Source organism: Cervus canadensis, chromosome 22, assembly GCF_019320065.1.
Source record: "Cervus canadensis isolate Bull #8, Minnesota chromosome 22, ASM1932006v1, whole genome shotgun sequence".
Classification (NCBI taxonomy): Eukaryota; Metazoa; Chordata; class Mammalia; order Artiodactyla; family Cervidae; genus Cervus; species Cervus canadensis.
Window position 1 is genome coordinate 51,648,434 of NC_057407.1, and position 14,819 is coordinate 51,663,252.

At 45.8% G+C, this 14,819-nt stretch overlaps 1 protein-coding gene across 1 annotated transcript in view; it reads left to right on the plus strand.

Moving 5' to 3' along the window:
- The window catches only part of GLB1 (galactosidase beta 1), a 101,718-nt gene that overhangs the window by 13,875 nt on the left and 73,024 nt on the right, over positions 1-14,819 (plus strand). Inside the window, exon 2 of the mRNA XM_043443159.1 lies at positions 13,298-13,467. Within this exon, the coding sequence (XP_043299094.1) occupies positions 13,298-13,467 (170 nt within the window). The remainder of the gene's footprint in view (positions 1-13,297; positions 13,468-14,819) is intronic.

A 14,819-nucleotide genomic window follows, 5' to 3' on the forward strand; every position in this document is an offset into this window, starting at 1 on the left:
CCTAGGGTACTATCAGCCTAGGAGGGTTGTGTCTCTGTCACCCTGGAGCTGAGCAGCTCATGTCAGGGATTCTCCAGGCTGTGGAGCCTCTGGGGTGAGTTGAGAGGGTATGTAGGGCCTAGGGATGGAGGTCCATGCAGAGGTGCTTAACTGAATTAGAGTGAGCAACTTAACTATCTTCACATAATCAGCATGACCCATAACTGTGATAGCACTGATCTCCTTTTATTTCTTTATTCACGTGGAGGAGTGTGCAGGAATAATGCAAATATAATCATTTTTAGTCCTGAGGATTAAGAAACTTGAGGCATGTTCGCATTACCTGGTGATGTAAATACTGATGTTATGTTTAATTTTTTAAAAGAAAGGCTTATTTACCACTGAAATAATCTTAAACATTGTCAATAACTTTAAAACTGCTGTACTGGACAGTATGAGTTACCTGATACGTATTGGTCTGGGGTCACTTGTGCTCTGGCCTTTTTCTCCAGTTATTGCATACACTGTGCTCATTGGTTGGGGTGGTGGGGGTGGCTTGGAAAAGCCTGGGCTTTGACTTGCTTGGAATTACTTTTTTTGAGTGCTATGACTTCATGTATTGTAAATACTGACGCTCCCACACCCGAGCACATGTGAAATAAAACTGTGACTCTTCAGTCTTTGGTTCCGGTGCTAATTATTGAAAAGGGGTGGAATTGGCACAGAAGGCTGGTTTTCCGTTGCATATATTTTGGGGGAGTAAACTCTGAAGACAGCTTTCGTTCCTCCTGTCCCCACTCCTTGATTGTCTTACTTCCATTTGTAGTGCCACAGCCCAGAGATTAAGGAAGCTGGCTCCAGTAAGCTGGATCCTTTCAGGTCCTTCAGCTTGGAGAGGGGTCGCTTTGGAGCCGTGAGGTGGATGTTCCCTGTTGACTTTGGCTGTGGCAGGCACCAGTTAGAGGCAGTCTCTTAGGTGACGTCTCTTGCTTCTGCATCTGTCCATATTATCCCCCTTTAAAAAACATTTTTTGATTTATTTGTTTGGCTGAGTTGGGTCTTAGTTGCGCACTCAGGTCTTCCTTGTAGCACATTATCTTCTCTAGCTGTGACACGGGCTTTGTTGCCCTGCGGCATCCTACTCCGGGGGCCAGGGACTGAATCCATGTCCCCTGCATTGGAAGGTGGATTCTGCCACTGGACCACCAGAGAAGTCCCCCCACTTGCTGCTTTTCTAAGCTTTCTTTCAGAGACTTGCCTCTGCTCCAGGTCTGAATCACACACTGTTGTTTGACTACCGTGACAGCTCAGAGTGTCCTGGCAGTCAAGGTCCCGGGGACAGAGCAGGTCGGGTACCAGATCCCTGGAGCAAGAGAAAGAAGGTGTCCTGCTGTCACGCCCACTCACAGACTGCTTTTGATGCTTTTTAGTGACAGTTTTGAAAGGATTAAAATGGTGTTGGTGTGGGAGGGGGGATCGGGATGGGGAATAAGTGTAAATCTATGGCTGATTCATATCAATGTATGACAAAACCCACTGAAATGTTGTGAAGTAATTAGCCTCCAACTAATAAAAAAATTAAAAAAAAAAAAAATAAATAAATAAATAAATAAAATGGTGTTGGTGTTCCACAGCCTCCCCTGGGGCTGGTGCTCGGTTAAACAAGTGGTCTCCCAGCATCAGCCTGCTTCTGGCAGGGCTCACAGGTGATCTGACTGCGGATGTGGTGAGGGTGTCCACTGAGTCTCTTGTGGAAGAGGCACCAGGAATCTGCAGTTTCAGGAGGAACTGTGGGCTTGTTCAGATTTCTCTTGGGTGGAGGTGGGCAGTGGGTAGCTCCAGGACAATCTTCTGGCCCTTCCCCCAACCGTAGGCTCTAACTCAGGTGGAAGGTTCTGGAGGTTGTTAAGTAAGTTGAGTTGAGTGCACGCTCAGTCGTGTCTGACTCTTTGTGACCCCATGGACTGTAACCCACCAGGCTCCTCAGTCCATGGGATTCTCCAGGCAAGAATACTGGAGTGGGTTGCCATGCCCTTCTCCAGGGGATCTTTCCAGTCCAGCGATCAAACCCGCATCTCCTGCATTGCAGGCGGATTCTTTACTGCTGAGCCATTGGGGAAACCATCCCAATTTACACTCCTGGCTGGGGACATTGCCATCGAGTAGGTCCTCTGACTTGTTGTGAAAAGGACGTCGCCCTTTTCCCGTGGCCTCCCAAAGAGCAACAAGGTGGGGATGACAGCATTTCAGAAGTCCTGGTATCAGTGTCAGCCTAGACTGCATTTGACAGTCCTCACAAGGCCTAGGGGTGCCCTTCCCTTAGGACAAAGGTGCCCTAAGTCCCATTGGGGAAGGAATTTTTATCATGTGTACTTGGGTGGCATCACAGGGCCCTTACGCAAGGGGACCCTCCCTCAGTTGGATCCCGCCTCAGAGCTGGGGCCTGGATGAAGGAGGCGTGATTTCTCATGGTCGTGGCTGACCTCAGCCGTTTGTTCACGAGTGACTGATTTTTTTGTCTTTTATGAGACACATCAATCTGGAGCCCCACTGGCTGCCCAGCTGTCTCACCCTCTGGGAACGCTATGGTTTCCCAGCCCTTGCCCGAGGTCACCTCTGAGGTCAACACGCCCCGGTTGCCACCACAGTCATAGTGATGGTGATTATGTCCACCGGCCACTGGCAGTTAGGTGGCCCCTCTTTGGGTATGCCAGGATTTCATCACCCTCGAAGACACGAAGCAGTGTCTTCTGCCATTCCCTGCCCACAGAGCGCAGCCCTCAGGGTGCGTGAGGTCTCCAGGGCCCTCCTCGCTTCCGCCTTCCTGACAGAAGGGCGCGTTATCTGGCCAGGCTGAGGGAGTGTAGGCAGATGGTGAGGTGTCTGGTCACCAGCTTTACCTTCTTGTCTCTTAGAGCTGTCTCACACCTTCCTTAGGATTGCACTGCAGTCCTGGCACCTCACTTCATTTCCCATAGGTCAACATCAAGTCCGGGTTCCAGCCGCACAGGGATGGATTGAATGCCTTTACCAAGATGAAAGCTCACGAATCTTGGGAGAATGAGCCATGTCCATGCACCCCCCTCCCTCCTCGTGTTCTGTCCCCTTGAGATCCGCTCCCAGGGTTCCCTTCCACCCCATTAGGTCCTGGCCTTATCTTTCTGGCAGGAGATGTAGGTCTCTTTCAACATTGCCACGGAAGCCTCTAGCATACACAGAATGCCCTGTGTGGACGCATGATATGAGCCTGTCAGCCAGTCTTTCTTCAAAGCTGCCAATCCGTTAATAAAAGCCAGCCAAGCTCAGGGTCCTTACAGTTACCAGCACCCCGTCCTTCAGCCCCGACCCACAGGGAGAGCTAGGGCAGATGCCAGCTCCTGTCTGCCTGTGTCTCCTCCCAGGCCTGTACTGGTGGGGCCTCAGTGCCTGTGTTTGCAAACCAGAGGCTGTCGCCCCCCCACTGAGCACTACTTTAGGGTTCTCACTGCTGTCTTGACGTACAGGAAATGAGAAATCCAGGTACAGACTCAACATCATGAGGATCTGCTGTTTAGGCCACTTCTGGAACAAACTGTCTTAATTTGGGTTCCTCTAGAAGTGAAACAGGCTTCTTTGGTGTCTCAGACAGTAAAGGGTCTGCCTGCAATGCAGGAGACCTAGGTTTGATCCCTGGGTTGAGAAGGTTCTACAGAGAAGGGAATGACAACTCACTCCAATATTCTTGCCTGGAGAATCCCACGGACAGAGGAGCCTAGCGAGCTACAGTCCAGTTCAGTTCAGTTCAGTCATTCAGTCATGTCCAACTCTTTGCGACCCCATGGACTGCAGCATGCCAGGCTTCCCTGTCCATCACCAACTCCTGAAGCTTACTCAAACTCATGTCTATTGAGTCGGTGATGCCATCCAACCATCTAATCCTCTGTTGTCCCCTTCTCCTCCTGCCCTCAATCTTTCCCAGCATCAGGGTCTTTTCCAGTGAGTCAGTTCTTCACATCACGTGGCCAAAGTTTTGGAGTTTCAGCTTCAGCATCAGTCCTTCCAATGAATATTCAGGACTGATTTCCTTTAGGATGGACTGGTTTGATTTCCGTGCAGTCCAAGGGACTCTCAAGAGTCTTCTCCAGCACCACAGTTCAAAAGCATCAGTTCTTCAGCACTCGGCTTTCTTTATAGTCCAACTCTCACATTCATACATGACTACTGAAAAACCATAGCTTTGACTAGATGGACCTTTTTCAGCAAAGTAGTCTCTGCTTTTTAATATGTTGTCTAGTTGGTCATAGCTTTTCTTCCAAGGAGCAAGGGTCTTTTAATTTCAAGGCTGCAGTCACCATCTGCAATAATTTCGGATCCCAAAAATATTAAGTCTCTCACAGAAAATTGGATTAAAGATTTATTGAGCATGGCCCCACTCATCAGAACAAGACCCATTTTCCCCCACAGTCAGTCTCTTCCATTAGGAAGCTTCCATAAGCCTCTTATCCTTATCAGAGGGCAGACAGGATAAAAACCACAATCACAGAAAACTAATCAAACTGATCACATGGACCACAGCTTTGTCTAACTCAAGGAAACTATGAGTCATGCTGTGTAGGGCCACCGAAGATGGACGGGTCATGGTGGAGAGTTCTGACAAAACGTGGCCTGCTGGAGAAGGGAATGGCAAACCACTTCAGTGTTCTTGCCTTGAGAACCCCATGAACAGCATGAACAGGCAAAAAGGTATAACACTGAAAGATGAACTCCCCAGGTCTGCAGGTACCCAATATGCTACTGGAGAAGAGTAGAGAAATAAATTCAGAAAAAATGAAGAGACAGAGCCAAAGAGAAAACAATGCCCAGTTGTGGATGTGACTGGTGATGGAAGTAAAGTCTGATGCTGTAAAGAACAATATTGCATAGGAACCTGGAATGTTAGGTCAATGAACTTGGAATGTTAGGTCCATGAAATTCTCATGAGGCAGGTATGGTGGTCTGGTATTCCCATCTCTTTAAGAATTTTCCACAATTTTTGTGATCCACACAGTCAAAGGCTTTGGCATAGTCAATAAAGCAGAAGCAAATGTTTTTCTGGAACTCTCTTGCTTTTTCAATGATCCAGGAGATGTTGGCAATTTGATCTCTGGTTCCTCTGCTTTTTCTAAATCCAGCTTAAACATCTGCAAGTTCACAGTTCACATACTGTCAAAGCCTGGCTTGGAGAATGTTGAGCATGATTTTTCTAGTATGTGAGATGAGTGCAATTGTGCAATAGTTTGAGCATTCTTTGGCATTGCCTTTCTTTGGAATTGGAATGAAAACTGACCATTTCCAGTCCTGTGGCCACTGCTGAGTTTTCCAAATTTGCTGGCATATTGAGTGCAGCACTTTCACAGCTTTTAGGATTTGAAATAGCTCAACTGGAATTCCATCACATCCACTAGTTTTGTTCGTAGTGATGCTTCCTAAGGCCCACTGAACTTTGCATTCCAGGATGTCTGGCTCTAGGTGACTGATCACACCATCATGGTTATCTGGGTCATGAAGATCTTTTTTGATTGTTCTTCTGTGTATTCTTGCCACCTCTTCTTAATATCTTCTGCTTCTATTAAGTCCATACCATTTCTGTCCTTTACTGTGCCCATCTTTGCATGAAATGTTCCCTTGGTATCACTGATTTTCTTGAAAAGATCTCTAGTCTTTCCCATTCTGTTGTTTTCCTCTATCTCTTTGCACTGATCACTGAGAAAGGCTTTCTTATCTCTCCTTGCTATTCTTTGGAACTCTGCATTCAGATGCTTATGTCTTTTTTTCTCCTTTGCCTTTCACTTCTCTTCTTTTCATAGCTATTTGTAAGGCCTCCTCAGACAACCATTTTGCCTTTTTGCATTTCTTTTTCTTGGGGATGCTCTTGATCACTGCCTCCTATACAATGTCATGTACCTCCATCCATAGTTCTTCAGGCACTCTGTCTATCAGATCTAATCCCTTGAATATATTTCTCACTTCCACTGTATAGTCATAAGGGATTTGATTTAGGTCATACCTGAATGGTCTAGTGGTTTTCCCTACTTTCTTCAATTTAAGTCTGGATTTGGCAATAAGGAGTTCATGATCTGAGCCACAGTCAGCTCCTGGTCTTGTTTGGCCGACTGTATAGAGCTTCTCCATCTTTGGCTGCAGAGAATGTAGTCAATCAGTTTCGGCATTGACCATCTGGTGATGTCCATGTGTAGAGTCTTCTCTTGTGTTGTTGGAAGAGGGTGTTTGTTATGACCAGTGAATTCTCTTGGAGAAACTCTGTTAGCCTTTGCCGTGCTTCATTATGTACTGCAAGGCCAAATTTGCCTTTTACTCCAGGTTATCTCTTTACTTCCTACTTTTCATGGACCTAACATTTCTGTAGGACCTAAAACGGGGTACAGTCCATGGGGTTGCAAAGAGTCAGACATGACTAACAGTTGGAGCAACTAGCAGTTATACTTTTCAAAGTAAAACATGAAACAAGGGCTTGAGTGCATGTGATCTGAGAAGCTGTCCAAATTGGACAGGTGGAAAGAGGCAAAAGCCTACATGAGGATGTATATCATAATTCTCACTCTGGGCGACAGGACTGTGATTCTGCCAAAGACTCCTGGAAAGTCCACAGAATGTCTCCTGAATTGTCTGCCTGAAAGAAGAGAGTGTAATTATCCCCCTTCCACCAGGGCTGCCCCCAGGGGTGTGGACTCCACCTCACTCCTGGGCCCTGTCCTTCACTATCTCCTGGAGTTTGCTCAAATGGAGATAGTTTGCTCCATTGAGTCAATGATGCCATTCAGCAATCTCATCCTCTCCATTCTCCTCCTGCCTTCAATCTTTCCCAGTATCAGGGTCTTTTCCAATGAGTGAGCTCTTTGCATCAGGTGGCCAAAGTATTGGAGCTTCAGCTTCAGCATCAGTCCTTCCAATGAATATTTAGAGTTGATTTCCTTTAGGATTGACTGGTCGGACCTCCTTGCAGTCCAAGGGACTCTCAAGAGTCTTCTCCAGCACCACAATTCGAAAGCATCAATTCATTGGTGCTCAGCCTTCTTTATGGTTCAACTCTCACATCCATACAAGACTACTGGAAAAACCATAGTTTTGACTAGACAGACCTTTGTCAGCAAAGTGATGTCTCTGCTTAATACGCTAAATTTGTCATAGCTTTTCTTCCAAGGAGCAGGCATCTTTTGATTTCATGGCTGCAGTCACTGTCTACAGTGACTTTGGGGTGAGAAATCACAAAGACTTGAGGGATGAGTTTGAGATGAGACCCTGTCAGCATACAGTACAATGAGTTCCCAAGGGACTCTCCACAGGAGCTGATATAGAATGTGTTTTTTTTTAATTAAAAATATTTATTTATTTGACTATGCCAACTCTTAGTTGCGGTACTTGGGATCTTTAGTTGCGGCCTGTGGGGTCTAGTTCCCTGACCGGAGATTGAACTCACAACCCATGCATTGGGAGCACAGAGTCTTAACCACTGGACTGCCAGGGAGGTCCCCTCAGTTCACACTTTAAGCTTAATTTTTTCCCAGTTTTGTTGAGAAATAATTGGCATACATCCCTGGATAAGTTTAAGGTAAACAACATGATTGACTGATTTACATATTGTGAAATGATTACCAGAGTAGGTGGTAATACCCCTCTTCTCATATTGATACAATAAAAAGGAAAGAAAGGAAACCCAGGAGACCTGGGTTCTATGCATAGGTCAGAAAGATCCCCTGGAGAAGGGAATGGCTATCCACTCCAGTATTCTTGCCTCGAGGATTCCACAGACAGAGGAACCTGGCGGGCTACGGTTCATGGGATTACAAAGAGTCCGACACGACTGAGCGACTTTCACTACTACAGACTTTACATACAGTGAAATACACGAGAGATTTTGTAATGTAACAGTGTTTGGGTTTTTTAAAGATTTCTTTAATTTTGGCTGTGCCGGGTCTTCTTTGCTGCGTGCGGGCTCTCTCTGGTTGTGGTGCATGGGCTGTGAAGCAGTGTGGTGGCTTCTCTTCTGGAAGCACAGGCTCTAGGGCACCCAGGCTTCAGCAGGTGTGACGCCCTGCCTTAGTTGCCATGAGGCATGTGGGATCTTCTCGGAGCAGGGATTGAACCCGCGTCCCCTGCATTGGCTACAGGATTCTTAACCACTAGACCACCAGGGAAGCCCACCGCTTGATGAGTTTTGATAAACGCATACACCTGATAATCCCAAACCCTGATTCAGCTCTAGGATGTTACCATTGCCCCAGAAAATTCCCCAGTGTTCCTTCCCAAGCATTGCTATTTTCAAAAATATTTTATTTTGTTTTAATACTGTCAACTTTTCAGAGTAACTCTATCACTGGACTTTAAAATGTCCCACATGTTAGATTTGGCTTATTACTTCCTTGTGTTAGAGTTAGATTCAGGTTCAGTTGAGATTAAAGTTCAACAATGAGCACTGCTTCGAGGTGGGGCTGTGTACATCTTCCTGAATCACAACATGACAGTCACGTCTGCTTGTTCCACTTTTATGAGGTCAGCATGAACAGAGGGGTCACATCTGCCTGATCCCTCCTTTATAAGATTCCTTCAACCTTGCTGATGGTTTTAGCATACATTGATGATTACCAACAGAGGTCCGTCTAGTCAAGGCTATGGTTTTTCCAGTGGTCATGTATGGATATCAGAGCTGGACTATAAAGAAAGCTGAGGGTGGAAGAATTTATGTTTTTGAACTGTGGTGTTGGAGAAGACTCTTGAGAGTCCCTTGGACTGCAAGGAGAGCCAACCAGTCCATCCTAAAGGAGATAACTCCTGGGTGTTCATTGGAAGGACTGATGTTGAAGCTGAAACTCCAACACTTTGGCCACCTGATGCGAAGAGCTGATTCATTGGAAAAGACCCTGATTCTGGGAAAGATAGAAGGCAGGAGGAGAAGGGGACGACAGAGGATGAGATGGCTGGATGGCATCACCGACTCAGTGGAGATGAGTTTGAGTAAACTCCGAGAGTTGGTGTTGGACAGGGAGGCCTGATGTGCCGCGATTCACGGGGTCGCAAAGAGTCAGACACGAATGAGCGACTGAACTGAACTGATGATTACAGCTTAAGTCTATTATTTCGCTAAAGGCTAGGAAAGGATGTTTTTCAGATTCTGTTACTCTTTTGCCATTTATTAGCTCGAATTCTGTAAAGAATTCTCCTTTGTCAACTTCTTGGTTACCCTGAAATATATTTTTTCAGTGAAAAGGGAAATAACCTGCTTGTTTTTTTCCCTTTGCTTGTCATTTTTGGAGTAATGAGTTGGTACTCTGGCAGTCTCTAAAGGTGACTGGTGAATGCTTTTATCCCCTGTGTGTATCATTATGAACTCATAGGTGTTAATATCCTTGCAGTCTTCTTTTTCCAGAGGATACCCTAATTTAAGTTTCTCTCTTTTAAAAATATTTTTTAATCTCTTGGCTGCTTTGCATGGCATGTGGGATCTTAGTTCCCTGACCAGGGATTGGACCCTGCATTGGCAGTGTGGAGTTTTAACCACTGGACCACCAGGGAAGTCCCTCTCTCTTTTTTAAAGAAAAAGCTCATTTTTTTTCTGCCCAGGGCCAGTGGGAGCCTCTGGCTGAGGCCCTGTGTTCATCCTGCAGCTAAGCAACCCATGAGTTCTGTGGGGTCCACTTCCTGCCCACCTGACCCCTCGCTACCTCCACCAGGGTCCACAACTCTGCTGCCTTGATTGCCATTTCAGGAAAAGAGCAGAGTGCCAAATATTTGAAAACACACGCCTGATCCTATCAGTCTTCTGTTTAAGTAGCTCTCTATAGCTCTTGGCATAAAGTCCAGGCCCTTGGATGTGGACGTCAGAGCCCATTCCTTCTGGCCTCTCCCGTCTCCCCAGTTTCGGCTGTCACTGTGCTTTATTTGGGTTGTTCCACCACTCCCTGCCCTAGTGCCGCACCCTCTCCGTCAGGGCTCCCAGTTTCTGCTGCCTGCCTTCACCTCTCCTTGGCTAACTGTTCTTCATCCCGGGGCTCAGCTTAAACCAGGCATTCTCAACGCTGACTGTACATTGCATCATCTGGGCAGTTTTACGAAATACCAAGGCCTGGGCTCCACCCAAGATCAATTAACATCTGTATGTCTGGGTGATAAGGCTTGACTTTGCTATATTTAAAAGCTTGGGCAGGTGATTCTGATGTGCAGCCAAGGTTGAGAATCACAATTTGAGGTGTTCCTTCCTCTGGGAAATTCGTCTTTGCCCCCCAGACCTGGGTTACAAGCCGTTTATTTCTGTTGCCATCTTCTGCTCTTGTCCTGTCCCCCAGCTGTACTCGATATAATTGGATGACTGTATATGTTTAAGGTGTACACCCCAGTGGTTTTATCCTCATTTAATCATCTAGGACTCACTGTGTTGATTCTTGGGTTTCTTCCTTACTAGACAGAAGCTTCACGTGGTTCCCCTGTTATTATTCAGCACATAGTAGGGGTTTGTAATTTTTATAAGTAGTTATTAAGCTGGTGTTTGGGCTGTATTTTGAGGTTGTTTGAATGCAGAGACGGTGGTGGTGCTCTGTTCTGTGGGATTAAGCCGGATTTCACCTTCTGCCGGATCACTTCTCTCTAAACTCATTTCCTACTTTTCTGAACTGCTTCTCTTAGACAAGGAGATTTGTGGGCTCTTAGTTCCCTGACCAGAGATTGAATCTGCATCCTCAGCCGTGACAGTGCAGATTCCTAATCACTGGACAGCCAGGAAATCCCCAACAAGCAGACTTTAGACAGCCCTTTCCTCTTCCCAGTTCTACCCGAAGTCGCTCCCTCCCTTTCTATCGGTCTAAAGAATTTCCCCAACCTCTGAGCTGCCTTTGAACTCCTAGAACTTGTGGGAAACCCTTATTTGATATTTAGTCGTATACATGCTGTGAGATGTTTCCAAAATCATCCATTGGGCCACAAGGTATAAGAAATAATTTTTATATTTTTGTTAATTTCTGATTTTTGAATGGCGATTAAAGCATTGCTTACTGGAAGAATAAAGGGATATTGACACTCTGGCATTTGAAAAAATGATTCTTAAACTAGTTTTTTGTTTATTTTTGGTTAGTAAAGCTTTCCAGCTGTCCCTTAGCAGTCTCTGAATTGTTTAACTTTTAATCACAATGCTTTTTTTTTTTTTTTTGCCATACCTGCAGCAAGCGGGATCTTAGTTCCCCAACCAGGGATCAAATCCATGCCCCTGTGGTGGAAGTGCAGAGTCGTCACCACTGGACCCCCAGGGAAGTCCCACAGTCATAGTACTTTAACTCTCTAGTTGGATTTCAAGCCAAGTGTGATCTAGGACCCTTGCTCTCATGGTTGTTTCCAGATATGGCTTCAAGGCAACACTCAAAAGTTTCATGGACTGTTATGCTGCTATGAAAAAAAGATTTTTAAAAAATGCCTAAAGATGCACAAGAAGTTTTACCAACAATTGTTCAGTCGCTAAGTAGTGTCTGACTCTTTGCAACCTCACGCACTGTAGCACGCCAGGCTTCCCTGTCCTTCACTGTCTCCCTGAGTTTGCTCAAACTCATGCCCATTGAGTCGGTGATGCCATCCAACCATCTCATCCTCTGTCGCCCCCTTCTCCTCCTGCCCTCAATCTTTCCCAGTGTCAGGGTCTCCTTTCCAATGAGTCGGTTCTTCAAATCAAGTGGCTGAAGTATTGGAGCTTCAGCTTCAGCATCAGTCCTTCCAGTGAATATTCAGGGTTGATTTCCTTTAGGATAGACTGATTTGATCTCTCTGCTGCCCAAGGGACTCTCAAGAGTCTTCTCCAGTTCCACAGTTCAACAACATCAGTTCTTTGTTGCTCAGCTTTCTTTATGGTCCAACTCTCACATCTGTACATGACTACTGGAAAAACCATAACCATTGTTAACAATGGAGGACACTAATTAAATGGTTTCTTGTAGCCCTGGGTCGGGAAGGTCCCCTGGAGAGGAAGTGGTAGCCCACTCCAATATTCTTGCCTGGGAAGATCCCATGGATAGAGGAGCCTGGTGGGTTGTAAGGTCCAGAGCATCGAAAAAGAGTTGGACGTGACTTAGCGACTAAACAACAACAACAATTTGTAACCCTGGTCCTGTTGCTACTTGAGGTCTGTTCCTGCCTTTTTCCATCCACCAGAGGGCAGTGTTCTATTCTACCTAAAAGTCGGCCTCCCCTTTGAGGTCTTCTCTTTCAACTCCTATCATTTTGCCTTCTGAAGTGATCACCAGTGTTTCTTGAAATTTGATTTGATTCTAGAAATACAACTTACACTGCAACACCACAGATATACATCCATATGCAAATCTATATATGCCTATATAACTAAAGTTTCATAAAATAACACTTATCTTTGTAGAGAACAGACTTGTGGTTGCCAGGGAGAAGGGGGTTGGGGGAGGGATGGATGGATTGGGAGTTTGGGGTCAGCAGATACAAACTATCATATAGGGAGTGCAGAGACAACAAGGTCCTACTGTGTAGCACAGAGAACTATGTTCAATATCCTGTGATAAATCGTAATGGAAAAGAATATGAAAAAAGATGTATATATAGGTACAACTGAATCACTTTGCTCTACAGCAAAGATTAATACAACATTGTAAATCAACTACTTCAATAAAATACAATTTTTTAAATAACACTTGTCTTTACTATGTGTAACACTGATTTTTTTCTTTTTTCCATTCTCTTTCATTTAAAAAAGTTCTGATCACCCAGATTGAGTTCACGATTCACAAACTGGGTGGCAGATATTGCCTTCGAGTTCATTTAGTCTGGCATCCTGCATTTTTATGGATGAAGAGACACAGGGTTAGAGAAGGGTGCTCGGTCATGGTGGGACTCAGAGCAGCAGCTAGGAAAAGGTTTCAGGGCTTTGGAGGTTTCTGGCCTGTTGCTCTCAGCATAGTGACATTCCTGCTGAGGGAAGTGCAGGGCTCCAGCAGGGCATGGCCACAGGGGGTGGGGGGGAGGCAGTGTGTGTGCATGTGTGTGTGTGCATGCGCGTGTGTCTTGCCGCCCCAGCACACTGGGTTTGAGAGGAGTCCCCTGTAGCAGGGGGACTCTTTGGTAATGTAACTTCAGCATCTCAGCCACTGATTGTCACATTAGTGCCAGCCTCTGGAACTTTGCATGTAGGTCCTCCTCGCTCTAACTCAGCAGTGGATTGTTTTATAGCCCAGGACCAGGCATGTACACAAACTAAATGGGTAGGGAGTCCCTCAGCACCGTCCAAACATCTGCTTTCTGAGGGTGGAAGTTCTCATCTGGTCCAATCCTTGCTCTGTAGAACGCCACCCAGAGAACATTCCAGATCGACTACCACCATAACCGCTTCCTCAAGGATGGCCAGCCCTTCCGCTACATCTCAGGAAGCATTCACTATTTCCGTGTGCCCCGCTTCTACTGGAAGGACCGGCTGCTGAAGATGAAGATGGCTGGGCTGAACGCCATCCAGACGTAAGTAGCAGGGCGCTGGGCTCCCCTCCAAGGCAGAGACACCCACGCCTGGAGTGGGGGGCCAGCTGCATCTCTCTGTGCAGAGGTTTCGTTGCTCAGAACAGGAATAACATGGTCTGGTGTCCCACTCCAGTATTCTGGCCTGGGAAATCCCATGGACAGAGAAGCCTGGCAGGGCACAGACCATAGTGTTGCAGAGAGTCGGACACGAAGTGACTTAGCACGCACAGTCTCCTGGGAGAGGTTTGTCGTGGGCTTGGGTGTCACTTCTTTAGACAGTTAACTACTTCTTCCAACCTTGAACTTTGTCAGCAGAAATCATAAAATGAATATCAGCTTAAAAAGGCAAAGGGAAGTAACAATGATTGAGGATTTGCTGTGTGCAGGACGTACGACATGGATGATGCCATTTCTCCAAGTTCACTATTACCGAATGCAACTGATAAATCTGAAATTTGCCGAGGCATGTGCTTTTGGACGGAAATCCGGCTGAGATTTGAAGTGTGTTTGTAGGCGGCCATAGCTCCTCTCAGCTCCTAGGGGAACATGCCTTGTTGGGTAGATCCCTGAAACCTAGTTTGTCTTTGTGGTTCTATGGCCCAGGATTACAGAATCACCCCCAATAACTATCTCTCCTCATCTCTTCTGTTTGTTTCAAAGTGACTAATTGAGAAGGAAGTTGGGGTGGCTGGCCACTCTGGTTTTTGTGTTGCTGATGTGGATTGCTGATAACTTTTCAAAGATAAAGTATGAGAAAATCCAGCAGCAGATTCCTGGGACAGATGGTTAGGGAGAGTCCCACTCATTCTCCTGGTTGTAGGACCACTGGGGCCTGTCTGTAGTTTTAGCCCTAAAACTAAACTTTTAAAACTAAACTAAGTTCTCGGAGACCAAAATGGTTCCAGGGAACCCTGAAACCCTGAAACCATAAGTCAGGGGTCATCAGAGAGACCTTTGTGATGGCAATGGGTAGCTTCGTATTTAAATTTGTGTCCTGTGCTGCAGGCAGTCAGGGGAACTGGTCAGAGTTTTTGTTACTTTACCTCCTTCAGGGTATTCCTGATAAAATTTTTGATTAGGAGGACACAGGGTTTGGAGGCTTTTCCGTTTTTATTGAAAAACATTTTTCAAAAAGTAAGTATATCGCTTATGACCTTAACACAGGTAACTTTCATTTTTCCTAAGCCTTACACAGGCATATGTAATTTTTACACAGTAGAAATTTGTGTCCATGTAACTATATATTTTTTGTTTTTTGGCCATGCCTTGTGGCTTGCAAGATCTCAGTTCCCCAACCAGATACTGAACTCCGGCCCTGTCAATGACAGCCCAGAATCCTAACCACTAGGCCA